Source organism: Caloenas nicobarica, chromosome 4 (assembly GCF_036013445.1).
Source record: "Caloenas nicobarica isolate bCalNic1 chromosome 4, bCalNic1.hap1, whole genome shotgun sequence".
Taxonomy (NCBI): Eukaryota; Metazoa; Chordata; class Aves; order Columbiformes; family Columbidae; genus Caloenas; species Caloenas nicobarica.
The window spans coordinates 77,898,163-77,925,070 of record NC_088248.1 but is presented as its reverse complement, the minus strand read 5'-3'; the positions used below and the strand labels follow the sequence as shown (position 1 = coordinate 77,925,070).

General features: G+C 46.9%; 1 protein-coding gene across 4 annotated transcripts in view; it reads right to left on the bottom strand.

Annotated features, from left to right (window-relative positions):
• EXOC6B (exocyst complex component 6B) overlaps nucleotides 1-26,908 on the bottom strand; it is a 304,536-nt gene that overhangs the window by 227,426 nt on the left and 50,202 nt on the right. For all 4 annotated transcript variants that reach the window (XM_065633563.1, XM_065633564.1, XM_065633565.1 and 1 more), the window contains exons 3-6: nucleotides 22,853-22,900; nucleotides 20,928-21,018; nucleotides 20,774-20,819; nucleotides 17,529-17,733 (exon numbers count right to left, since the gene is read on the bottom strand). In XM_065633563.1, the coding sequence (XP_065489635.1) occupies nucleotides 17,529-17,733; nucleotides 20,774-20,819; nucleotides 20,928-21,018; nucleotides 22,853-22,900 (390 nt within the window). The remainder of the gene's footprint in view (nucleotides 1-17,528; nucleotides 17,734-20,773; nucleotides 20,820-20,927; nucleotides 21,019-22,852; nucleotides 22,901-26,908) is intronic.

Genomic DNA, 26,908 nt, shown 5'->3' with positions numbered 1-26,908 from the left:
TACCAATAAAAGGTTATGAAAAACATTCACATTGGTTGCTAACAGAAACAGCACAAGAGGACATTCAGAAAGCATTTGAGTTTGTAAATACATCAAATTAATACACAACAAATTTATTTGATCCAGAGGACATGAATTCCCTTTCCCTACGAATCTGTTCATTAATATTTCAATGATCCGTTTATGTCACAACACTTGCCAGCATTTTTATATGGAATATACTCCAAGGAACAAGCATCTACAGCTTCTACCCTGCCGGTGGACTTTGGGGAAGGTCCCAGGAGAGGCTGGGGGGGATCAGTGGCAGCAGGACACCCCACAGGGCTCCCGTGCAGGACCGAGGGGCAGCAGATTTAGCAGGAGTTAAACACACAGAGATAACCCAAACACCCACCATGGCCAACACATGGGAATGAAATAAAAGAGCTACACGGTTCACCTAGAGAATCTCTCAGATTCTTAACAAGAGTCAGTGTGTGCCCAGGTGGCCAAGAGGCCACCAGCGTCCTGGCTGGTACCAGCACTGGTGTGGCCAGCGGGACCAGGGCAGTGACCGTCCTGTGCTGGGCACTGGGAGGAAAAACCTCCAATCCTGGGGGCAGTTTTGGGCCCCTCAGGCCAAGAAAGGCCTTGAGGTGCTGGAGCGAGTTGGGAGAAGGGAACGGAGCTGGTGAGGGGCTGGAGCACAAGGGTGATGGGAGCGGCTGAGGGAGCTGGGGGTTCAGCTGGAGAACAGGAGCTGAGGGGAGACCTTCTGATCTCTGACCTGCCTGAAAGGAGCTTGGAGCCAGGGGGGGTCGGGCTCTGCTCCCCAGGAACAAGCGCCAGGACCAGAGGAAACGGCCTCGAGTTGCGCCAGGGGAGGTTCAGGTTGGATCTGGGGAACAATTTCTTCCCCAAAGGGCTGTGGGGCATTGGAACAGGCTGCCCAGGGCAGTGCTGGAGTCACCATCCCTGGAGGGGTTGGACAGACGGACATGAGGTTCTCAGGGACATGGGGCAGCGCCAGGGCTGGGGGAACGGCTGGACTCCATGATCTTAACCTAAGTTAATCTCCAACCTAAATAATTCTATGATTCTATCACAAGGCTCAGCTGATCACAGTCTAGGCTGGACCCAAACTCAATCATCTTGTTGTTATTTTCTTTCTCTACACAACACCTGCAATGCGGTAAGATGGAAGCAGGGTGCTGAGGACAAGGTAACATTAAACTCAGTAACCACCAGGTGCACGGAGAGTTGATCTGGCCACCTTCTCAGTTGTGGTCAACCACAAAATACGTGGAGACAAAACAGCCCTTGTTGCCAGAAGATAAATACACCCACGAGGTTGGGCCAACCTCAGCAGCTTCAGAGATGGGTTTCAGTCCTCTCCCCTCATAGACATTGAAGAATAAAGTCTCACTTAAAATACAGACATGAAGAATTCACAAAACTCTTTCTCCATGACATCACTTTTCCAACCGTCACCAAGTTCATCACGTTCTCATCAGTAAAGACGACAGTAAGGAATTTTGCAAGTTTTAATGAAGCAAGGCCAGGAAGAAACAAAAGAGGCTACAAGTAGGCAAACCAGCAAAAAAAGGATAGCAAAAAGCTTATGAGAATTATGCTGGAGAAAAGGAAAAACAGCACTGAAAGCATGAAGAAACCAGGAGATGTGAACATCCAGATGCAGCAGTCAACGCAAAAAAATTGTATTGGCTGGCAGGGGGAAAGTTAGGAGGAGGGACAAGTTATCTGAAGAATAAATATGGTTCCGCTTGACGTGCCACTTCAGCTGGTGTTCACACATCCCATCTTGTACAACCCATGAGGTAAAAAACTGGTTTTCACTATAGACGTCCTTCATTTGTCATCTGGGCCTTCCTAAAACTTCTTGGTAATGTTCTCCTAAAGGAGAATAACATCATTGCTCAAAGTCACAACAACTGAGATGTCCGAAGCTGCCATCACCAGAAACACCCCAGGACCAGGCACTGGGAACGCTGACGATCCCCAGCAAACCCCCAAAACTCCGCGTTTGCTCTTATTGGAAAGCGTTTCTACCATTGACTGGAAATACTGACGCCCAACGCCAAAGGAGAACAAGTTCTGAACCGCTTCAGAAAAGCTACTGGAAGCTAAAAAAACCAACCCTGGAGCAGAAGAGACTCCCAGAAGGAAAGTTCTGTTTATTTTTAACAGGCAAACAAAGGAGAAAGCTGACAGAGGATGGATGTAAATCAGTGTACAACTAGAAAAGCAGCTGGAAAGCAAGTCGACCAGTTTTACCTGCACACAAAATCAACGTAAGGTTAACGGGAGACAACTCCCTCAGCCTTTCTGATCTGTTTTTGGCAGTAACATCTATGGGCACGTCTTGGTCCTACTTCTTCGCATGCAGCAGCAGATGCTGACCCGACACCCGCCGGCACGTTCCTGCTCATCACCCACCTGCTGCATCGCAGATACATGAACCCAAGAAACACATTCTAGCACATTCCATTTCACAGCTTTTCCTCTTCATTTTATCAGTATCTTTTTTTTTTTTTTTTTTTCCTCCCTACAGTTGCTTCCTAAACCCTTCCCAAAATTTGCCCAGGGCACCGCAAGGCTCCTTGCCCTCTGCTAAAGCATGGGGCTGCACACTTGCAGAGCCAGAGAAAATTCATCCAGCTCACCAGGCTTATCTCAAAAAGGTATCAGACTGCTCCCATCCATCCCTATCCATTTTTTTTGCTAATTGATGAGTTTTGCGAGACTCTTGACACAGCAAGGGTCACCCAGGTTGTGCTGTGCACACAAGGATGTGCGTAACAGCAGGAATGGGAACATATCAAAACGCCCATTATTTCTCTCCAATTCTGCAACCTAAGGCACAGGAGAGCTCAGGATACACCAAGCCACAACCTTACTGAAGATACCACCAAGACCTGGCGGTGTTGGAGCTCCTTCCATCACCCGCTGTCCGCAGGGATCAGGCACCTGGTGTTGCTGCATCCCTGCGTCCATCCCGCTCGCTCGGACCCTGCCAGGGTTTGACGGTACCTGCTTTCATTTATTCCCTCGCTTTTTTACATCTGCTCAGTAGAAACATGAAGTTGAAGGACATGACGGGCGAAAAAAAAAAAAAAAATACAAAACAACAGGCAGTATTATTTCCATATGGGTTTGAAAATAAAAAGGCTTTAAATGAAAATACCATACGAGCAGAGGGCTCACACAGCGCCTATAAGTGCTCGTGTGTGTGCACCATATAGGAAGAACGTCCCGGCAAGGCTTTCCCCCTTTCAGAGCCTGATTCTGCTGAGACAAGTCCTCAATCCCTACATTGCAGCGAGACATTTCTTCGCATGTCACTTGGCAGATGCAATGGCGGGGCCCTGCCAATTCACCCCGGAGCCCTCCGTTTTAATCAGTATCACATAAAGTTTAACACATGCTTTGAAATATGCACCAGATTCAAAGCTTCGCCTCAAGGGGGTCCTGCTGAATAACACATACCATCCTGGCCGCTGCTCTCCAGCAACTATCTTTCAACTCTGGCTGAACCGTTGGAACTGTCAACGCCAGCACGTTGCCAACCGGAGGAAAGGTTGTGGGGTCAGAGCGGAGAACAAGACTCCTCGAGGCTGGAACGCCAGGAGAACGGTATGGGGTGTTTGTTTGTACTGCTGTCTGCTCATACGGAGAACTCCCAGGGCGCTTGTTTTATGGCTTAGCAGAACTACAAACACTGTTAAGAGGGGCTGGAGAAAAGAATAAAAAAAGGGTTAGCAATGAAAAGGAGCATCAGCATCCATCAGGCCCCCCTGGAAGGTGGAGAGGACAAGGGTTGTTTGCACCTCATAACCAGCAGCATCTTTCCAGCCAGAGCCAGGAGCTTCTTATCATAGACTCATGGAATAGTTTGGGTTGAAGGGCCCTCCCCAGCTCCCCCAGTCCCCCCCTGCCATGAGCAGGGACATCTGCACCAGCTCAGGTTGCTCAGAGCCCCGTCCAGCCTGGCCTGGGATGTCTCCAGGGATGGTTCAGCCACCACCTCTCTGGCCAACCTGGGCCAGGCTCTCACCACCCTCAGGGCCAACCATTTCTGCCTCATGTCCAGCCTGAATCTCCCTCCTTTAGTTTAAAACCATTGCCCCTTGTCCTATCGCAACAGGCCCTGCTCAAAAGTCTGTCCCCATCTTTCTTATCGGCCCCTTTTAAGAACAGAAAGGCCACAACAATGTCTCCCCAGAGCTTCTCTTCTCCAGGCTGAATGGTCAGCGTTGATTAGGATTTCAAGAGAACTGGAAGTGAAGGACAGACTCCACGGTTTCAGGTCTCCACAGTAGCAGTTTACAAACAGTTCCTATCGGGGTCAATTCAACTAACCCAAATCCCACCCTCAGACACTGATTACAGAGAAGATCCCATTGCAACTGGAGCCTACACGTGGACAACCTGCGCGTTGCTCCCTGCAGCATCCATCAGTTGATGATGGATCTAGGTGATCTCCAGAGGCCCCTTCCAACCCCAACCACCCTGTGATTCTATGAGCAGGTCCCTGTGTAAAGCACAGGGAGACGCTTCAGAGGAGCACGGACTTGCCTTGTTCTTCATCATCCAAGCAAAGACAGGGGCACCGGAGCAGCTGAACCTTGCAGACCAAGCCGTACATCTCCCTACCGCTTCTTCCAGGGGCTGAGATGTCAAAAAGCAGCCCTACAAGGCACAGGGGCGATGCTTCCTCCATATTGAAGTTATTACTAAGCCAAGGGATTTATTCCTGGGTCTTTCAAGCTAACCTGCTCTTGCTGCGGGTGTCCTACTACAAATTCTCACTGATGGCAGAAGCCACAAGTGAGCGGGAAAAGCTCAAACCGTCAGGTTTATATCTGTAACAGATATAAAAATGTAACCCTGTATTTAGAGAAACTGCAGCTGGGCCTCTTAAGGGTGAATTAGTTCAGAGCTGCGATCTGTATTGTGTTTCTGGGGTCAGACTAAAAATGAGCGCAAAGCAAAGCAGCCGCGTTTACCCTCGACATCGCTGCTCCCAACCCCGCACGAGAGCGAGACCCAGCTGGAAAAGCAAATACCACCGAGCATCCGCATCCCTCAGCCACTTCTGCGAGATTTTAGCCCATTTTCTACCCTCTTCTAGAAAGGAAAGAAAAGAGATGCATGCAAAGCTGCGCTTCCAGAAAGAGGGGCACTCAGTTGCATGTAACGAGCTGACACTTCAGGCTTCCAAGTCCACAAAAAGGAACAATTTGGGGCTTTTTCCCCCCACCCTCTCCTCCTTGACCCTTGTGCATGTTGCACTCAATATACATTTAGCTGGATTCAAGGAAAAAACTCAACAGTTGGGTAACTAAGCAAGGCACAAAAGCAGGTGGTTGTACCCCTGTTTTAGCACCACATGGGGCAGTTTTTGTAATTATTTTAAGGTTAAGGGGGAGGCCACATCTCTACTCCCAGCCTTACACACGCACCCTCTGCGCCATGTCCGGGTGCTCGGCCAAGACAATCGTAATTTTACAAGAAAAAAAAAATAGACCTAAAACACCACATGGCAAAGACTCACTAAACACTGCCCTAACTGTCTTGTGCCAGTTTAATCTCTGTTACATGACACGACTGATAAGCCACAGCCCCCGAGTTATTCAGAGCCCAGAATGACACAAACCACCCGAGCGCGTCCAAAATCTCACACGCGATGCCCAGACCGAGTTCAGTTCCCATCTCAAGATCATCACGAGTTTTATTACGTGAGCACTAACATGGTGTATTTCTGCGTATCCTACCTGCACAGTAGGAACACAACATGCAAAAATAGCTATTTCCAGGAAAAAAAAGTTTATCTGCTGACTATGTGCTGCATCTTCTACTGATGGAAGTCGGCAAGTCTCAAAGTTACCAACAGCACCAAAATTAGATCCTCCACTGCTGCTGCACCGTAACGACATTCTTATAGCGCCGCTGCCCTGCGCACACAGCAGCCAGTGAACGAGAAAAAGGAAAAAAAAAAAAGACTTTTAATCATTTGCACAGAGATTTCCCTTCACCCGTCGGCCGACAGCAAGGGCCAGCAGAATTTTTGCTGCAGGTCTCACACGATGCTGTGGCTTCAAATTGTCATTTTCCACAGCCTGTGACAATGAAACCACTATTTTCCTTCATGGCATCCAAGCATACTACAGGTGCTAGTTTTTGTATTAAAAAAAACCAAAACACTTGGTTATCTAGGTAATACATTTTCCTGGTCTAAAATATCTTCAAACTAGCAAGAGGAAAGAAAACCACATTCTCCCTCTCTTCTTTCCAGTCTAGAGGGTCTGAAGCAAACACACACTGTTGTGTCTTCAGTTTTCATGCCCTGTAGTGCAAGGACACTGTTTAACCGCTGTGTTTTCCACCCTAAAATAAACTGTCAATTAAAAAAAAAAAAAATTAGAGTGAAGCAATCAAATCCCCTTTATTTCTTTTTAGGGTGCCATTTCTTCTCTGGAGTTGGGTGCCAATCTTGTGGGATCCAAACTCCGGAGACCAGGATGACCAGATGTGACATTTCTGTATTTCTACCTCCACCCTCTCCCCACTCTCCAGGCTGCAGTTTGCAAACAGACCAGATTAAAGATCATGGAAACCAGTCCCACACCCGAGGAAACTGCAGCAGGACAAGGGGATGATCCAGCACAAACAACAAATACTCCCCCGTCCTGCAGGGCTAAAACAGGATTATTTATAAAGCAGGAAAATATATTTCAACTCTTCCTGCTGCGCAGAGTATTCCTCCCTTAAGAAAGATTTTGATTTCTCACCAAAAAAAAAAAAAAAAGCTTTTGAAATACTTTAATGGTGCTGTTATTGCAGTGATGAAACGTGTTCAGACCACAGCAGACAGAGACCACTAAATAAAATAAATGCAATGGTGTGTCCGAGACATCCCATCACATCCACCCGCAGGAACCTGTTCAGTTCTGGGAGACAGGGAACAGAAACGAAGCTGAGCTGTCCCAGAGTAACTTACGTGCATTTTTACTCACAAAAGCAAGCTGTTCTAAATTTGCTATATATGCGAATTAGAAGAATATGTCGAGAGGCTTAAATGACCTGAGCCTGTCAGCAGAACCTTGTGGGTTCTTTTTTTTTTAAAAAAAAAAAAAAAGAAATTAGAAGTGTTGGGTTGCTGAAGGATTTCACTCGGTGATTTCGTCCTGCACCCGTTTGCAATTTGTACAGGAGTGTCACGCAAAGGGCAGGCTGCACGGCCTGGAAAACCGAACCATTGCACCCCTACTGTAAAAAAATACAGCCCTACTAATGCAAACCCATTTCCATCTCATTAGCAAGCCGGAGCCCAGAACCCCCTGGTGGCCCGACATGGATCCATGGGAGCCGCTCCCTTCCCCGTCGCTCCCGCTCAGCCCATCAGCCCAAAAGCCATGGCTGGGATTTCAAAAGCTGCTCTGAAATTACGCGCAACGACATTTCCCTAAAGGGGTGTTCTGTGCTGAAAGAGGCGTTATCCTTCTTGCAAAGAAGAAAAATGAAGTCTTGCTCACCTGGATTAAAAAAAAAAAAAAAAAATCAAAATTCGCACTAAACGGGCAGTGGTATTTTGAAGAACTGGCGCTGGAATTGAAAGGGCTGCAGCACTCGCAAGCGTTGAAGATCAGCCGTTACCTCGGGAAAAAAAGCACCGGTACCATTTTCACAGCAGCATTAGCGCTTTGCCACAGTCACAAAGGGGTTTGCAGCGTGGGGTGAAGGGACGTGGAAACTCTTGGGTGACTGTGTTACACCAGGAGTACCCGGGATCCCAGAACCTCCTCGGTTTCTCCTCGACGGACACACGGCCGGAGCGTTTGCCCGCTTGAAAGCGCAGAGAGATCCAGCCACCCCACGTGCAGCACAAGAATCCATCACCAAAACCACTCCGGGAATTTTGGGGGAAAAAAAAAAAAAAAAAAAAGGAAAAAACCCAGTTAATTTAAAAGGTTTATTAGCAGCTATATTACAAGCCTGAGACATCCAAATGAAAACCAAAAAATTTCTCATCCCAGGCAGCGGCATCCTGACAAGAGCAATTCTCAGCATTTTTTGAGCCTGATTTCCATCACCTCTCTCCTGCCCGGACCCCCGTGCTCCTCCACATCCTTTCCCACACGTGGTCTGCCAAAGCAGGCCCAAAACCCCGCTTTATTAGTCTGAGGTCTATCCGCACCGCCTGGCCTCCAAAGCCGGCACATCCGCGGCAGACCAGTGCACCAGGCAGCGCCTGCCTTTAAACAGCTTAACAGGCTGTATAATTAAAACCAGTAGAAGCAAGACCAGTGAAAATTACAGCACCGAACGCCTGCAGTCCAGGGCAAATAAAATAAGTTTAACGGCACCTCTTTTCCCAGCTATAATACAATCAGCGTAGCAGCAATTGCTCAAAAGAAGGAGCAAGGCGTGCTCCTTAAAGTCTTGTGAATCATATCGTCTATCGTCTGGAAGATAGAGGATTCATTTCAAGAAAAATCTCCGGATTCCGAGTGTTTCAAAAGGTCTAAAAGGCAATCACACAAAAAGCCGGTCCAGCATATGGTTGCCCTGTAGTTAAACTTTGGATTTTATGATGCAGCCACGTCCACAGACCAGGCTGGATATGCTACTGGGGATACCGCGGTCCCTGCGGCCATTAGTCATCCACATGCTGAAATAAAAGAGGCCCGTGATTTAGCAGTTTCATTTTTGAGGTCATAAAAAGAATTCAGAGGAATACCCATTTATTAATAAAGTTCCTATGGAGTACAAATTTTAAATGCAGACTTTAAGGCATAGAATGCCTCTTAAACAAACAGAGGAACCTTCCCCAGAAAGCCAGGAAACGTTAGAATAAAAAAGTTCTTTTATGGTAATAAGCACATTTGCGCTCAAATTATGTGATGTGGGAAGGAGGGTGAAAGCACAAGGAAGTACAAAGGCCTCAAACGCCGTGCACAGGGGGACAGAAACACGCTGACATCTGCACGTACCCACCACCGCGTCCCCAGCGCAGCCCACGTGCGCCGGTGGCCTCGTCCACCCCTCCAGACGTCCTTGGTGATGCCTCCAGCTGCTTTTCCCATCACGCAGCTGCCCCGGTTACCCCAACCCAAGACGCTAAACCCAAATTTGTGGGGCTGCCATGGTCCCTCTGCCCCCACACCTGTCGGGGAGCCGAGCAACCACACTGAACCTCAAGCTCCTGGCTTGGCGATTCGCTTCAGGAGACACTTCAAAGCAAATGTTTACAGTTCTCAACATCATTCACATCTCCTCCTCCTCAGGACAGACATGGAGCTGCTGGAGAGGGGCCAGAGGAGCCCCAGAAATGACCCGAGGCTGGAACAGCTCTGCTGGGAGGACAGGCTGGGAGAGTTGGGGGGTTCAGCTGGAGAAGAGAAGCTCCGGGGAGACCTTAGTGTGGCCTTTCTGGACCTAAAAAGGACCGATAAGAAAGATGGGGACAGACTTTTCAACAGGGCCTGTTGTGATAGGACAAGGGGTGATGGTTTTAAACTAAAGGAGGGAGATTCAAGCTGGACACGAGGAAGAAATTGCTGTCCCTGAGGGTGGTGAGAGCCTGGCCCAGGTTGGCCAGAGAGGTGGTGGCTGAACCATCCCTGGAGACATCCCAGGCCAGGCTGGACGGGGCTCTGAGCAACCTGAGCTGGTGCAGATGTCCCTGCTCATGGCAGGGGGGGCGCTGGGGGACCTGGGAAGGGCCCTCCAACCCAAACTGTTCTATGATTCTTCTTTTTTTCCCTGTTTTATGTCCTTTCTGCAAGCAGCAGACCATCCTACAGCCATGAGAGACCCCACTGGGTACCACTGACGGCGGGCAAGCTCCAGCCTCAATGTGCAAAGCAGGGGACAAAAGATGGTGACAGACCCATGCACAAAGTCACCACGCTGGCTTCAGCTAATTAGGGTTGGGAAATCTCAAATTTAATCTTCAAAACCCATCACGATCGCCGTTGGGTCAAGAAAAGAGTGGATTGAGTTGCAGACACTTCACCAGGATTTGTCTCAAAAAGCTTCCGAATTAAGTGGCAAGTGTCATGGGACTAGTCCACCCATCAACATGCTGCGAAGGAAACAGTTTTTTGGGGCCAATTCTTCAAGAAAGCAGCAAACTATTAAAGGTTTGTCTGTAATTTTAATCCAGTGCAAAACAAAAAAAAAAAATCTTTTTACCAGTTAAGTAAGTTTTCAAAGAGATTAAGCAAAGGATTCTGGGGATAAGTGACCAACAGGAGTCACTACTGTTTATCCATCTCTGTGGTGGGTGGAAGAAGATGGACATAAACACATTATAAGCTTCTGACGATAAACGTTTTTACCAAGGCACTTGAAGGCACCTCGCACAGGTCTAACAGTGACACCTCTCTTCAATAACCAGGGGACATCATCATGTCCCAGCGTCCCCCTTCACCCAGCCTGGTTCGGGAGCCTCTTCCCCAAGACCTGCAAGCCCAGACAGTCTGGCCATCAGCCTTCTAATCCAAACAGCCCCAGAAGATGCATTTCCTCTCATAAGACTTTAATATAACAAGTAGACAAACAGCCATATCAAAGATTAAGAAGGTCTCGTTATTGCGTTTTACTAAAAAATAAGTTTCTGCTTCACAAACCTGCCCAGAAGGGGAAAACACCATCCGCTTATCCCCACTCTGCTGTGAAAATAGTCACCGCATCCCCAGCCGCCAGCCTGACCTTTCCTGCCTGCATCCAAGACTATAAAGTTTCCTTGGTTTTAATAAACAACATTAATTTTTTTACTTTTTGTGCTTCTTAAAGAATACCTTTGGAATAAGAGACACCACTTAGACCAGCGGGAAGCTCAGATCTGAGGGTGCTTTTGGAAATCCTGGGGCACGTCGATAAAATCCAGGCCCCGCGGATGCGGGATCTTCCAAACGCTCCGTTTCATCCCCGATTTGGCACCGGTGGGTCCAGCCCACGTGGCAGGAGAGACGAAGTCTGACAGGGGTTCTCCCGTGACCTTTGGAGAGCATCGAGTGCCGACACCCCGCAGAAGGACGTTCCCCGCACAGCACACCCAGAGAAAAAGCAGCGAAATCTAATTTACTCCAAAACACTCACACAAAGCAAAAACAATTTCCATATGCGCCGCAGAACATTACATGAAGTTAAAAAACGTCAGGGATGAGGATAATTAAGAACACGACACAAACTGCGTTTTTTAAACATTTTTTCCGGGCCATCAAAAGGCCACCGGGCAGCGTCTGGAGACTGAGAAATGTCCTTTTGTCCCCCGCCGCGCAGGGAACCGCTCGCTCGAGGTGACGTGCATGTGTTTGCATTTAAAACGAAGAGCACGGGGAGGGGACGCGGGATTTCCCAATAACGCTGAAATCGCCGCTTGCCACGTCTCTGCTTATCGCCGTCGTTTCCAATAAACAGCTTGACGAGACATCGCGGTTTTTTCACAGCTCAGTTAAAGCCAGAGAGTCTCGTGGCCTCCAAGGGACATTCTGTACGGCCGAGGGGCATTTGCCGTGATGTGCGAGCTCTGCAGCTCGGCTGCTTTCCACACCAACCACTCGCTTCCCTTTGCCACCTCAGTTCTACAAACTCCCCACCACGTCCCCACATTTTTCACTTGCTTCTGGGGCACAAACCATCAGCCTGAAGCTGCATCATATCCCCCTGGTGTCTTCCAGGAATCAGACTCTCGAACTCCCCATCGCCCACGTAATCCCATCACTACCATCAGCTTTGAGAAATCCTGGAAGATAATTCAACGGGATGAAGTTCACAGAGAGGGGCAGAGTCACAAAGTGATTACTGCTGGACAAGGCGATAGTGGCTGTTGGAAAACACCATCCTGGGATCCAAAAATCAAGGGAAATGCTTGAAAACGGACTCGCAGCGAGCAAAGGAAACAAGCAATGAGCACCCGGCTTTTTCCATGGCCATCACACAGAGGCCAGCTTGGACATGAGCCAGCTTTTTAAAAATATTCAGCCTTTCGATAGAATATTTCAAAAATCACATGGTAGCATTTTTATTGCCGTGCCAATGTATCCAAAATTTTAAAAAGACACTCAAGACTCATCACTAACACGTAGCTGCTTCTTTATATTCCTGGCAGAAACACATGCCGAGATTCGGTTACAGTTCTAAGAACAAACCAGTAGTGCAGAGCAAACTGTGCAAAGCAACTCCCATCCCCAAACCAATCGTCATAAATCCAGGTAACTCAAGGTCAGAATTAAACTTAAATCCAGACACACTTAAAATATTGCAGCACACAGCTGGGTGCTCAACAGCTTTCGCACGATCGCACAGCACAGATCGCAGGGAATGCCTGTTACCAGCTGTCATCTCCAGTCCACAAGCTTTTACTCTAAGGCCAGCTGCATTTTCGTCCTGTGCTACTGAATATTTTTATATTGGAGAAAAGCAGCCGCTGTACATACCCGCGTGCTCTTTAGGCATCTTTTCCCAAGCTATTTGCAGGCCGGAGAGGACGCGTTGAGCAGGAGGGAGACGTTGGGGACACATGAGCGGTTCTGGCTCAGCTCTGACCCGCGGGGAACCATCCAACCCCAGATCTGAAGCGCTGATCTCAGACGTACGCGTCATTCTACGGAGCTGCTGTTGATCCACGCTCCAAAGCGCTTCACCTTCTTCGGCTGACGGTGAGAACTGCGCTCCTACCAAATCCGATCAGCATTTCAGTTCCGCACGTCATTGCGCAACATTTTGCTTCATTTATGTGCACATAGACACTCACACCATCAAGCAGATGTTTTCTGCCACCATGGGAAAATAGACTTACACAAACCTCCTGTTATACTGCTCAGAAATGACGTAGACACCAATATCTGTTGGCAAGAAGAATAAACATCACCTTGAAAAAGCAGAGCTGGAACACCAACCCATCCCGACTTGTACTAGACCACCACCTACTACACATCAGCTTTGACAGGGCATCCAAGGGATGCTAAAAAAAACATAATAAAGTGTTGGTTTGCTTCCATCTATGCAAAAGGCACGCTGAATATTTTGGCTGTCCTGACAAATTTGATCCGATAATGGCTTTTGGATGGGTTATTCTTGGCCCCCTGTATAGCAACATCCACTGTGCTCACCCTGGACGCTTTGCACGCAGCACCGTCCTAAGTGACCTTCTCATGCCATGCATATTTCAGCCATTAAACTAGATAATAAAACCACATACCGGATATCAGCAAGTGTTAATAAGATGTAATTTGTTCCTGGCAAGCCCAGAACTCAGATCGTTTAAAAACAACACACCAAGTAAAACAAAACACACACGCAGGTTCACGGGGCCAAAGTCCAGAAGGAGTTGAAATGCGCGGAGCGACTTTCATCTGCTCAAGCGCCGTGCAATTAAGAACAATATTTGGAACACAGAATCATAGGTAATAAAATTCAGATTGAAAAAAAAAAAAGGCACGAGGAAAGGACTCAACGAGAGCTCAACACTCGTACAGCGAGACTATAAAGTTTCTCGGTGCACTGTGAAATCTCCTGGGTTCCCAGCTGACCCTGGGATCATCTCGCTTGACTTCATCCCACCACGGGCTCCTTCTCCTCCCCGCATCCCTGACTGCCGGCCAGGAACGCGACAGCCCCGAGCGCTCCCAGACAGACCCTTCTGATTATCACAAAATGAAATTTTCAGCTCCTGTCATCATCAGCCTCAGATTTGTAACGTTACAAAAACACCATTTCCTTTCCCCATTGTATCAAGCCTTCTGCTGTTCCCGGTGGTGAAATCAAACAATTTTAGAAGAATTTATATGATGCTAATTTAAACCGAATGGATTTAGCTGCCAATCGCAGTTCCCCGACTCTCCCAGGTCTCCTGCCAGCGCTGCTCCATTCCAGAGCCGCTATCAATCAATCACGGCCAGCAGACCGAGGAAAAGACCCAGTGATGCAAGAAGTGGCAGTGGAAAAAGCAGCAAAACGACGTGAAGTGACCCCACGGCAACAGAAGGTTCCAAAATCTTCGTTTGCGAAATCTTCAGCTCCTCATCGTTTCTCGTTGGTGAAGCAGCCCCATGATATTTTTTGCAGGAATAAACCTAGCACATTGCTTGAATTCCAGCATTGCTTCCAACTCAGCTTTTGCAACTGGAAGTGGCAAGCTGACCTTCTTTCCCCAAGCCACTGGATGGGAACGGTACGTATTTACTGCTGGAAAGCCATGGAGTCCAACCTTGGAGATAACTCTGTTCCCACAAAGGGTGAAGAAACCTCTTCTAGTCTGCACCTTCCTCTCATAAAACAGCAGAAAAATGGGGTTTGAAAGAGGTTGAAGATGTAAATCTAACTGTGCCATCTGTAGGCAAACTCAAAACATCTAAATGTTACCTTCTTAGAACAGAATCACAGAACAGTCTGGGTTGAAGGGACCTTCCCAGCTCCCCCAGTGCCCCCCCTGCCATGAGCAGGGACATCTGCACCAGCTCAGGTTGCTCAGAGCCCCGTCCAGCCTGGCCTGGGATGTCTCCAGGGATGGTTCAGCCACCACCTCTCTGGCCAACCTGGGCCAGGCTCTCACCACCCTCAGGGCCAACAATTCCTTCCTCATGTCCAGCCTGAATCTCCCTCCTTTAGTTTAAAACCATCACCCCTTGTCTTATCACAACAGGCCCTGAAAAGTCTGTCCCCATCTTTCTTATCAACCCTTTAAAGTATAGAAAGGCTGCAATAAGGTCTCACCGGAGCCTTCTTTTTGTGCATCTTGTTTTGACACTCCCTTGCTACAGCCCAAATAATATCTACATAGAAGGAAAAAAGTGGAAAAGATTTTTTTTTTTTTTGAGTATTTTTTGATGGATACATTCAAACGTTGAAGCTCTGATGTACCCGTAACTGAGATGCTGCCAACATCAATGTACCACAACCCAGAACTCAATTTAGAAAACTGTAAGGTCTGAAATGGCTGGAACTGGGCAGAAGGTGGTGAACGATGAAAAACTGCAAGTGCCTAAGGTAGAAAAATATTGAAAGGAAAGGAGTGCTTGGCTCAGGTCAAAGCAGGGACCACAGAGCTGGTTGAGAGGCTACCTGGAGCTGAAGAACAGATAGCAAACTTCAAGAGAAGTTCCAAACATTAACAGTTGAAATAAACACGGAGGGACAAAAGATGAAGAGTAGAAGAGTCTAATGAACAGAGAGGAAAAAGAAGAAGTGAGTGTCGTTACGGGAAGGAAGAAAAACACTCTTTGGAGGCTTCATCCAGATACATGGCTCACGGCAGCAGCTTAGATAATCCAGTACTGCAAAATCCAACACTGAACTCCACCAAAGGAGGATGAGAACAGGGCGGGCAAATACAGGTCTTCCTGCAGGTCTTCTCCCACCTTCTCACTGGGACTTCTTGAGCCCAAACCAGTCTGTTCAGCTCACAACCCACGAGGAACCTGCTAAAAGCACTCGGCCAGTTTGGCCTTGAAGACATGGAAGACTGCACACGAGGAGCTCCACAGGTCTGCCACCCACAGAACAAATAACCAACTCATCCTCCCCTTATTTCAAGTGTGGCACCTGCTGGTTCCACACGCTGGACCCCAGTTCTTGCAGCTGGGAAGGGCAGGAGCAGCCGGTCCCGACCGACCCCCAGCACCTCCTGATGATGGAGGTGGCAAATATTGCAAGGAGAAAGAAGGGTCAGAGGTGGCAAGCAAAACGCCAGGAGAGTGCCCATAGAGGGAGAATAGATGCCAGTAGGGGATACTGCAACTTTTTTAGATTTGCTGTAAAAAGCCAGATTTCTTTAGACCGAGAGAGAATTAATGGAGCCGCAGGCAGGGCATGAGCTGTATCCGGGAGCAGAAGGGATGTGAAGAATGGGAAGAAGTCTGCCATGGATTTGGAAGGGGTGGAAAGCACAAAGCTACAAAGATGTATCTAGTTCTGATGGGGAATTGCTCAAAATAGGTCTGCCGAAGCAGCTGGACGTGCACATCTCTCCCCATCCAAACTCATCAACCACGGTGCTGGGAGGTTTAAATTTCCCTCCCAGTATCACAACAACAAAACTGGAAACTCCAAGAAGTCACAACATCTGCGTCATCCCCTTATGTCCCTACGACTGGTAAATATCCTTAATAGGATATAATGAAGTTACTTATTTAAAGTAGCATACTCGCTGCATTAATTGAGCAGCAAAAGACAAATGAAACTCCTATTCCTTTCCAAGCCACAGGAACCAAGCAAGAATATTTTTACAAGTTTGACTGCCATAATGAACAAAAACAGAGTGTTTTTGTAAACAGTTACTGTTTTAGAAACTTCTGTATGAGGTAAATTCAGCACAGTAACACCTGCAGCCTTTCCCAGCATCGCCACTGTGCAGATCTGGCTCCACGATCGGATGTCCAGGGCAGCGCACGTTTTCTGTAGGTTCATAAAGTTCGATTTGACGCGACCACTAACAAAAAAGTTGGATGAACTCTCAGATACAAAACGGCAACTCTCCCAAGGGCTATTATTACACAATATAGAGCTTGGTTTGTCCTCCCAAAATACTAGAAAGAGGTTGAGAAGACAGTAAGGCAGTGGATATACTGTAAACAAAAACAACTGTTAGAAATCTTCAAGTTAGACTGTTTTACAGAAATGACGGTGTTCATAGGACAGAAAATTGAGCTTGCTGGTACCTCTAACCATAAACATAACAGCATGATTTTATCATCTTGTGAAAAGTTATAGCAAAAGTCTCTCTCATAAATCAAGAAGTCAAATCCATCAACGGCTATCAGAGGGAGTAGTTTATGCTCATGAAAGGGAACATTTCATTACTAGCCCATTTGAATTTCATCAAAGTAGCAAAGTCTTTTTTAAGAGCCACTGTGAGCAACGCTCCCCAGCTACAACAAGAAAACACTGTGCTAAAATTCAAAACTAGATTATTAAAGAAGGGTGGGAAAAGGCAATTGCATTTTAATGCGCACACGGCGATGTTCAGTTAATCAGGTTCATCTTTCACAGACATTAACTGCCAGGTAAATCCAAACAAGCTGCAATGAAAGCTTACCCAGGATTTGAAAATCAGTCCAAGATGCAAAAAAAAAAAAAAAAAAAAACAAAAAAAAGAAAAAAGTTGCAGTCAGTACACGAACTTCTATTGCTTTACCCTAAACCTGGGAAATCAACACTGGTGTCTCCAGCTCTTCCAGTTGCCACCAGGCACAGCAGCACAAATATCCCTGTTCTACTAAGTGGAAAATCTGAGTTACGCACCCCGACTCCAGCTCTGGGTTAGTAGGAGGAAAATACAGCCAGGAGAAGATGACAACAAAAATGATCCATCACTTTTCAATGCATAAGAATCAGAAGATAAACTCTAGTAGCAACCACAGAATGAAGAACCATTGCTTCAACTAGGAATAAAATTACTTCAATATTTAAAACTAAGTTGACTCCTTAGGACTTGAAAAGTAGAACTTTGTTTAACATGATGGTGAACGACCTTCCTCTTCCCATTACACCTCCAACACTTGTGCACACACAAGTCCTACCTGTTTCATCGCCGTCTCTCCAATCTTGTCCGAGTGCTTACGGATACTCTCCAGGAAATCCTTGAGGTCTGACATGGAGACTTCTTTGATCTCTTCACGCAGCTTTGGAATGTTATCCACCATGATCTTGCAGAAGCGATAGTGGCTCACCTGGGGCAGGTACGTGTGCTCCAGGTGCTCCAGGGTCTTCAGTGCCGGGTAGTGTCTGCAGAAAGCAAGCAAGGCAAGATGTGGGAAGAAAAACAGAGATTTCCATCCCACTTTCCCTACAAAATGGGTTTTAACTGTAAATCATAGAATCACAGAATCATTTTAGTTGGAAAAGACCCTCAAGCTCATCGAGTCCAACCATAACCCAGCCCTGGCACTGCCCCATGTCCCTGAGAACCTCATCTCCATCTGTCCAACCCCTCCAGGGATGGTGACGCCACCACTGCCCTGGGCAGCCTTTTATTTAGACAGAGGTGAAAACAATCTGGATATAAAGCCCAGATTATAGTTCCAACAAATACATTTTCTACAAAGCCCCAGCCTCTCCAACAACTACTGTCATACCACTGGGGTATGTGACCTTTGGAGTGTTGAAAATAACTTATCTCCTCAGTCTAAAAGGAATATATCTTATAAATTTAAGAATGAAAGAATCCAAATGTTTCTTCTCTTATGCCTTTATATTTTGGTGATGTCCAACAGCCTTAGGGAAGGTAGTATAAGTTTTAGCCTACCTTTCTGCATAAAAGCAACCTTCATAGCCTGACAGAAGATGCTAAATAGGAAACTATTCTAAGCAAATAATTTTTCTCAAACACTTTCCCTCTTTTTCCCTTCGGGAAGTGGGGACCCATAGGGTTTGCCTGTTCACTGGAAGCCAGGGGTTCTCCTGAATGGCAACGTAAAATGCGAGAACGTCCTTCTCCTGGTCTGACCACAAACCTGGTCAAAGCTTAAAAACAAAAAATTATCAGGGAACCACCTAGGAAGCATTAGCAGGATCTATAAGAACATATTTCAGACTAACACCAGGTCACAGTCACCTGTAAGGTGAATTAAGGCAACTTTAGCTGACTATACCCATGGTTAATCCTGGCCACAAGCACCTCCACTTACACATTGACTATTTTACAAGGGAAAAGAGTGTTTAGTCACAAGAAACATATTAGCACCACTAAAAAAACCCTGTTGTTCACTTCCCCATTCAGAATAATTCTTGCCTGAACTCCACGGAGGTCCACAGGGGAGTTATTTTAACCAGAAATGGCCCATCCTGTTCCCAGCACCAGAAGTTGAACAGATTAATCCCATAACCTGGCCGGTGTTTACACTACAGTGAGGTATGAAAAAACTATTTGCAATAAAATGCAAACCTCTCCGGAGAGAAACTTCGGAGTGCACAGAAAGCCAGAAATTAAACCAGAGGGGATAAACACACTTTAGTCTGTTAGATTTTAGGGCATTGCTTGTTGAACCAGAAGCAGAAAAGGTGAACAGGGGGGACAGCACGTGGTCACCAATGGGGTCCCCAGATCATCACTTTCCAACAAGCAGCCACAGCCATTGGAAAAAAAAAAATTTCTGTCCCTTCCTTAAATTCTAGACAACAGCAGATGAAACGTTTCCCTCCATCTCTTCTCTCCGCTGGTCACAGGGTCATTTCTCCAGGTTTCTTCCACCATCTCCAGCTCAAGTTAACGGCCACAGATTCTACATTTGGCGAATGCCTGGTTCGGTTTATAAACACCACGTAACTCATTTTGTCTGCCTTGGGCGAGTTGAGTTTGTTCACCCTGAATGCAAAACCTATTGCTACTCAAAGACTGCAGACTCAAAACTCGAGACTCATGCTAGTAACCAACCCCCCTACTGGCTAGCATGAAATTATGTATAAGTGATATCGGGTGCAGACACAAATATTTAATAGGTTGTGCTGTGTTCGGTGAATGAAACCATCAAATCCAGACAAAGAAAGAAGGAGGAGAGACAAAAAAGCCAAGGGTTCAGATTTTCTTTAAATGTGGCTTTCAACTTCTATTTGTTTTAAAATGAACCAATCCAAAGAGAGGGGAACAAAGAAAAAAAGATGCAATTCTTAGAAGCAGAGCCTGGAAACGCGACCCAGAGCAAGGGAGTTGAGCAGCATGTGGATTCCCTTCCCAAGTTCCCAGGCTGTGATCAGCTCCAGCTCCCCACCCCACATCTGTCAGCGGATAAACCCCTTGCTGTTCCTCGAAACAGACTGAAAACAGTTGCACAAATTATACGCTGCCCTGTTCCGTACCGAGCCAGCCTGAGAAAGAGAGCGAGCTTTGGGAACGGCTAAAACAAGCTCCCTAGATCTCCTCTGAGCATGCCATTTTGCGGGAGGAACGCGGATCTGTTACCCAAGGTCCCGGGTCCGAGGACCACAGAGATCAGCGGAGGCAGGAGGGGAAATGTAAAAATACGCCCATCCAATTAGTTATCGCCTTGTTGGAAACATCTGGTTTCTTCTGTGTCGTTCTGGTGATGGATGGCAGGCACGAACAGGGATGGGATCCGACCGCTCTCCCAGCTGCACCCGCTGGGTTTCCAGCTGACCTCCCCCAGCAGCTGCTCTTTGCCCAATTTGCCACCCCCGGGGGCTCAAAGTGCCTCCGAAATCCCACGGCTGCTTAAACAAACCATCCCCCAGGATCCCAGCCCCAAAAATATCCCGGATTGCAGGTTTACCCTTCGGCATTGCCAAGAGATGCAAGGTGGGAAAAGAAAATCCAGGATTTACAGCTCGTGATTTTTGAGCCACTGAGTCCTTGTAGTTCAGCTCGCAATTATTTCTACCACAAAACAAGCCTTCTCACCAACTTCCCCCAGCCTGCACAAGGTTTCTCAGGTGTCTGGCTTCCGTTCGTGTTCATCGGATTCTCTCGGATGATATCGGGTTTTGTATTATGACATTCGTCTAATGAAATTTGGCTAATAACACGTAAGAACTGAGTCACGCATTGATTTCATCCACCACAACAGTGAGCTTTCATGAAAATAATGTCAGCGTACACCTTGATTAAAAGCCTATAACAAAGAGTTAGAGCCCGCTGTAATCCCAGTTCTAGGCTGTACCAGGCTGTGAAGACACCAGCCAGAAATCAGACAAGTTCACTTGGAAAGGCTGATTTTGAAGCCTAGGTTTTGAGAACCTCTTTAATTCAACCAACACCAAACAGATGCTTTTCAACTCTTCCAATACACACACCGCTCTATACAAAATTTACCTTTTAGATTTCATTTGCTCTCGCAGTTTGCTGTACATCTCCAGGACTGGAAAGAGAAGAAAGACACACAAGCGTTGAGACACAAGCACAAAGCGAAGAGACATGGATTAAAATAAAGAGCTCCACAAGTAAAGAGCAATTTCCGATTCCTCACCGGGAAGACACAGCGTCAGCTTATCGACCGTCGCCGAAATATTTCGCTGTTGTAATCGGCATTGCTTCAGCTCTTCCATTGCTATTATCAGCTTTGGAAAGGAGAAAAAAAGAGTTCATTAAGAATAGTAAACAGACATAGCAGAGAAGATATAAGCTCCAGGTTCTGTAACCCAGTCACAGAAGCACTCCCTTAATTTCCAGTAAGCAAAGAGCAAAGCTGTCAAAAATACCAGCCATAAAGCACGTCCTGTGAATTCCAAAGATCATTTCCCCTTCCCATTTTATTCGTCTTGTCCCTAACTCCCCCTCCAAGCTTCTCTTTTTCTAGTTCTTCTCAAAGACGGGACGTGGTCACTCGTTCCCAGGGGGATTCTTAGCATAACATTTCTAAATGTTCAGAAACCTGTGCATTTGGACAAGGGCAAAACACAGATCAGCCACCACATATAAAAGAAAACTTTAGTTTCTTTTTTCCAAATGGGCAAGTCATGGTACCACAGAGATATGCTTACTTGATTCAGGAAAAAACCTACATCACCACCTCCCCATAGGGCATTTTTATCTTTAATCTTTATTAGAATAATTGGTCTGACGTGGGGATTTTCTCGTTCCTGATGCAGTTGGCTGAAGTGCTAATACTCCCAGCACAATGAAGTCTGCGTGTCCAAGAGGGTGGTTAAAAAGGAAAATGGAAAGGGTACAAAGAGTAGATTTACATGGAATATGGGTAGGGCAATGTCAGAAGGACCATCCCCAGGAGTTCTCATTCTTCTGGTTTAGACACTTGAAAACCCTCGAGCATCAGTTCCTTCACCCAGACTTGGCTCTGAAGTCACCCCTTAATTAATCTGTCAATGTTCCCTTATGATGAAGGGGCAGAAGAATGAAGGTAGTTTAAGGCACATTCCATCCAAGATACGCTCAATTGCTTCCTTCTTATTCACACCTTGATGTCTCTCCCCATGCAGCTCAAAACCCACCCTGAGTTTAACTGCTGTGGTACCATATTGTGAAGTGGGAACCAGACTCTCCATAGAAGAACAATTTGGGTTAAAGGGACCTTCAAAGCTCATCTAGTGCCCCCCCTGCCATGAGCAGGGACATCTGCACCAGCTCAGGTTGCTCAGAGCCCCGTCCAGCCTGGCCTGGGATGTCTCCAGGGATGGTTCAGCCACCACCCCTCTGGCCAACCTGGGCCAGGCTCTCACCACCCTCAGGGCCAACAATTCCTTCCTCATGTCCAGCCTGAATCTCCCCCCTTTAGTTTAAAACCATCACCCCTTGTCCTATCACAACAGGCCCTGCTCAAAAGTCTGTCCCCATCTTTCTTATCGGCCCTTTTAAGTCTGGAAAGGCCACACTAAGTTCTCCCCAGAGCTTCTCTTCTCCAGCTGAACCCCCCAACTCTCTCAGCCTGTCCTCCCAGCAGAGCTGTTCCAGCCTCGCATCATTGCTGGGGCTCCTCTGGCCCCTCTCCAGCAGGTCCGTGTGTGTCCTGTGCTGAGGACCCAGCGCTGCAGGGGGGTCTCACCCGAGGGGCAGAATCTCCTCCCTCCACCTGCTGCTTTGGTGCTGTGTGGTTCCGATCGATCCTGTTCGCACCACTTGGGGCTGCAGGATCAAGCCCGCAACTTGATTGCTATTGCTTCAAGTCCCTCCTGCTTCCCAGGCTTTGCCTTCCACTAGATTTCAATCCACAAGCAGTAAAAATGAAAAATCACTTCCCAACACTTTCACACAATCCATCATCCACGCAGAAAAGCAAAATACAGGAAAAAGAATCAATGCACGCTTTAATACTAATGCCATATACGTTATCAGTTAATTCAGAGCAGTTATTGATGCTCTATGTTTATTTGCCACTAGTGAGCACAGTCAAATAACGGAAAAGCAAAAGAACGAACGAATGAATGTGTCACTTACTTCTTTTCCTTCATTCTGCAGCTTTCGGTTGGTGTCCGTCACTTGATTCTGCAGGGATATTGGAGGAAAAAAAAGACAAAGCACATCTACATGTAAGTTGGGACAACGTTTTCCACCAAGAAACACAAAAAAATATAGATAAACACCATCACTTTTCACACAGTCTTCTCTCGCACAGCATAACACAGTTTATTAGCTCATCTAATGGTCATCACCATTCTGGCGCACAGGACACAGCAAATATTGAGGGTGCCCCGAAAGGATTTTTTTCCCTATAGCTACGTTAGCGTAAAAGGCAACAGGATTTAATACTTTTGCACGGCAGCCTCAAAACGCTGCAGTCCTAACAGATCAAATTTTGTAGCAGATGCTCACGTGGGTTTCCATCTTAAAAGCTGTTTCATGGGAGTGGTAGCGGTAGGACATAAACCTCATGGAATTAAGTTTGCCCTGCCCAGCACCAAAGACGTGACAATTAAGTTTTAACTCCTTAATATCACAGCAAGAAAAAACTCTTCAACATGGGCTTCACCTATAAAGTTCAAATATTTTCTTTTAGACCTTCAGCTGCATCTCCCACTAGATCCCCCCTCCCAGCTGCTAAAAAAAAAAAAAGTATTTTATATACCTGGTTTAAAAAAAAAGTATGTATTTTCTTTACTAAAGCATCTTTCCATATTATTTTATCAAGCTAGGGCTCGGAGTTCAAAAATTTCCCAATTTGCAAACTTGTAGGTTCCCTGGACTGGCAAGATCACAGCAGCTCAGTGTTTTATGGCTCTGGGCATCAGGCTGAGCCAGTAAATAAATTTCAGACTCGTCAGGATACAAAATAAGCAGCTTACACGTTATTCATACAACAAGCAAAAGGTGACCTTGGGAATTCTCCTGAAAACTCAATTCGAGTTCAGACAGGAGAAGGTTTGTAAATAGATAGTATCTTCTACAGAGCAGCTGAAAAAAGTAACACAACCTTATTTTCCCCCCCCCCCCTCCATAAAATACTCTTTCACAGCTCCTAAAGTTGTAAATATTCATTTCCAGGCTCCTCTCTAAGACACCTCGGAGGTTTCTCAGGCTCGCTGTGCAGTGGATGCTGCTGCTGGATTTCAGGTGGCATCACCAAATTTTGTGAACGAGCTCCTGTATTTTCAGGGATTCTGTTCATTCTACAGGCAAAAAAAAATCAGTCACTGGGCTTGGACAAGAGCAGGAGCTGCAACATGGAGCTCCTACAGTGTACTCAGGAGCATAAGATCACACAAACCTACTTAAGATATTTGTTTCCTGATGCTTTTCAGCAATGGCAGAAAAAAGCTGTATTTTTAATCGTAGAATCATTTTGATTGGGAAAGACCCTCAAGATCATGGAGTCCAACCATAACCCAGCCCTGGCACTGCCCCATGTCCTGAGAACCTCATCTGTGTGTATTTCCAACCCCTCCAGGGATGGTGACTCCAGCGCTGCCCTGGGCAGCCTGTTCCAATGCCCCACAGCCCTTTGGGGAAGAAATTGTTCCTAATAACTTCCTAATAATGAGTTTATCACTAGTGAAGGAAAGTCATTTGATGCTCTCCAAGTACCCAACAGAGTACAGACAGTACACGGAGCAGCAGCAATAGCAGGACAAGCTTCGAGGTGGATTCAGACAATATTAGATGAAGATAAAGATATTAGAAGATAAAATAACTGCCACCTCTCTCCTTTAAGAGCAAACCACGAGGCAACCAGTTCAGCTAGGAAGGGAGTTTTGGTTTAACATATACAAAACTGATTTGGGATCCAATTTGTTTCCTGCTCACTATTGGAAGATACTGGGGAACAACGATTTCCCAGACTGGTCCAAACTGGAACAGGTCTTGCAGCAAGAGGCTGGTGTTGCTTCAACAAGCAGAGCCATCCAGCTTCACAGGCTTCCTTTTGGTTTAAAACACTGGTTTTTAAGCTTAACCGTGACATGAGAAGACAAGTCATCCCGTGATCTCCCCATCTCTCTACGGCATCTGCATCACATTCTGCAGTAGCTTCAGCTCTCCTGGCCGCTCGCCCTGCGCAAAACCTGCTCATTTCCTTTATGATGTATCGAGATTTTTACAAGCAGGAGCCCGATATCTCTTCCAAAGATTATTTTATTTGCTTATATCCTGAAAATCCCACCAGGAAAAAGGAATCTGTGTAGGGTAATTTAAAACTGCTCCTAAAATAATGGCAAAGCTGCACTAGTCTTCTATTAAAATTACATATCAATCCCAGCTAAAGCAAGAAGTGAGAGTATATTCTGCCCTTGCACACTATGAGTTTTTAGGGGGCGGGGGGGTTGTGTTTTGTTTTGTTCTTAAGATCTACATCCATACATTTAAAAAAAAAAAAAATCACAATTATTTATAGAGACTTTCCGTAGAGACACTGAAGCTTATAATCCAAGACAGACGCACAGCAAGGGGGGGACAGACAACAGGTGAAGAACGAGACGACGGGATCACACAAGGGGCTCAGGGGATGCTTGAGCCGTTAGTCTGTTCATCTGGAGACTGAACATGTGGTGCGGAGCGGGGCTCTGGCTTTGGGGGGGCTTAACCATCGCTCTGCTGTCATTTAGAGAGTGTCAGAGTGATGAGAGAGAGGAGCAAAGGGCGCTGGAGAGGAATCCTGGGAATGGACGCGAAGGGCATCACCGTGACCCCCATCGCTGTGCTGATTCCGTCCCTGTGTCCAACACCCACCCAAAGAAAGAGAAGGTGAATGCGGGACATACAACTGGAGAGCAGCGCAGAGATACATTTGTATGGGCAAAAGCTCAGCCAGTAAAAATATTGTGTCCAGTTCTGGGCCCCTCAGTTCCAGGACAGGGAACTGCTGGAGAGAGCCCAGCGCAGCCACGAAGATGCTGAAGGGAGTGGAGCATCTCCCGGGTGAGGAAAGGCTGAGGAGCTGGGGCTCTGGAGCTTGGAGGAGACTGAGGGCTGACCTCATTCATGGGGATCAATATGGAAAGGGGGAGTGTCAGGAGGATGGAGCCAGGCTCTTCTGGGTGACAACCAACGACAGGACAAGGGGCAATGGGTACAAAGTGGAACACAGGAGGTTCCACTTAAATTTGAGAAGAAACTTCTTCCCAGTGAGGGTGCCAGAGCCTGGACCAGGCTGCCCAGGGAGGTTGTGGAGTCTCCTTCTCTGCAGACATTCCAACCCGCCTGGACACCTTCCTGTGTAACCTCCTCTGGGTGTTCCTGCTCCGGCGGGGGGGTTGCACTGGATGAGCTTCCGAGGTCCCTTCCAACCCCTGACATTCTGGGATTCTGTGAATGTGGAGCGATCCTTCAAGTCGGCACCTCATGAACTTCCCAATCTGAGGGTGGACCCACAGACTGGGATCGTTATCCACTCCCGCAGCCGATCTCAAATCACAGAATTGTGGAATCATTTTGGTTGGAAAAGACCCTCAAGATCGAGTCCAACTGTTAACCCAACACTGCCAAGTCCACCAATAAACCATATCCTGAGAACCTCATCTCAGCATCTGTCCAACCCCTCCAGGGATGGTGACTCCAGCACTGCCCTGGGCAGCCTGTTCCAATGCCCCACAGCCCTTTGGGGAAAAAATTGTTCCCCAGATCCAACCCCAACCTCCCCTGGCGCAACTTGAGGCCGTTTCCTCTGCTCCTGGCGCTTGTTCCTGGGGAGCAGAGCCCGACCCTCCCTGGCTTCGAGCTCCTTTTTGGGCAGTTTAATTAGATCTACCTTAATCCAAAGGCACTAAGCAATAAAAATCACTTGCCATTCATTTTTTCCCCACCCCAACTCATAACCTCATGTATCTTACACCTGTGTGCAGCAGCGCTGTGCACATTGGCAGAAAAGATTAGAATTGCAGATGTCTTTTGGGAGAAAAGCCTTTTTATTAATTGCTGTTCAGTAGTGGCAGGTGTGAAGTGCTAAATTTGATTCAAGAAGAGATAATTAGCCCCAAAAAACAAGGCAACCAATGACTTGACAATAGCTTTTTAAAAACAGATGCAGTGATCAGACTACACTGAACTGCAGAACCGCCGGTG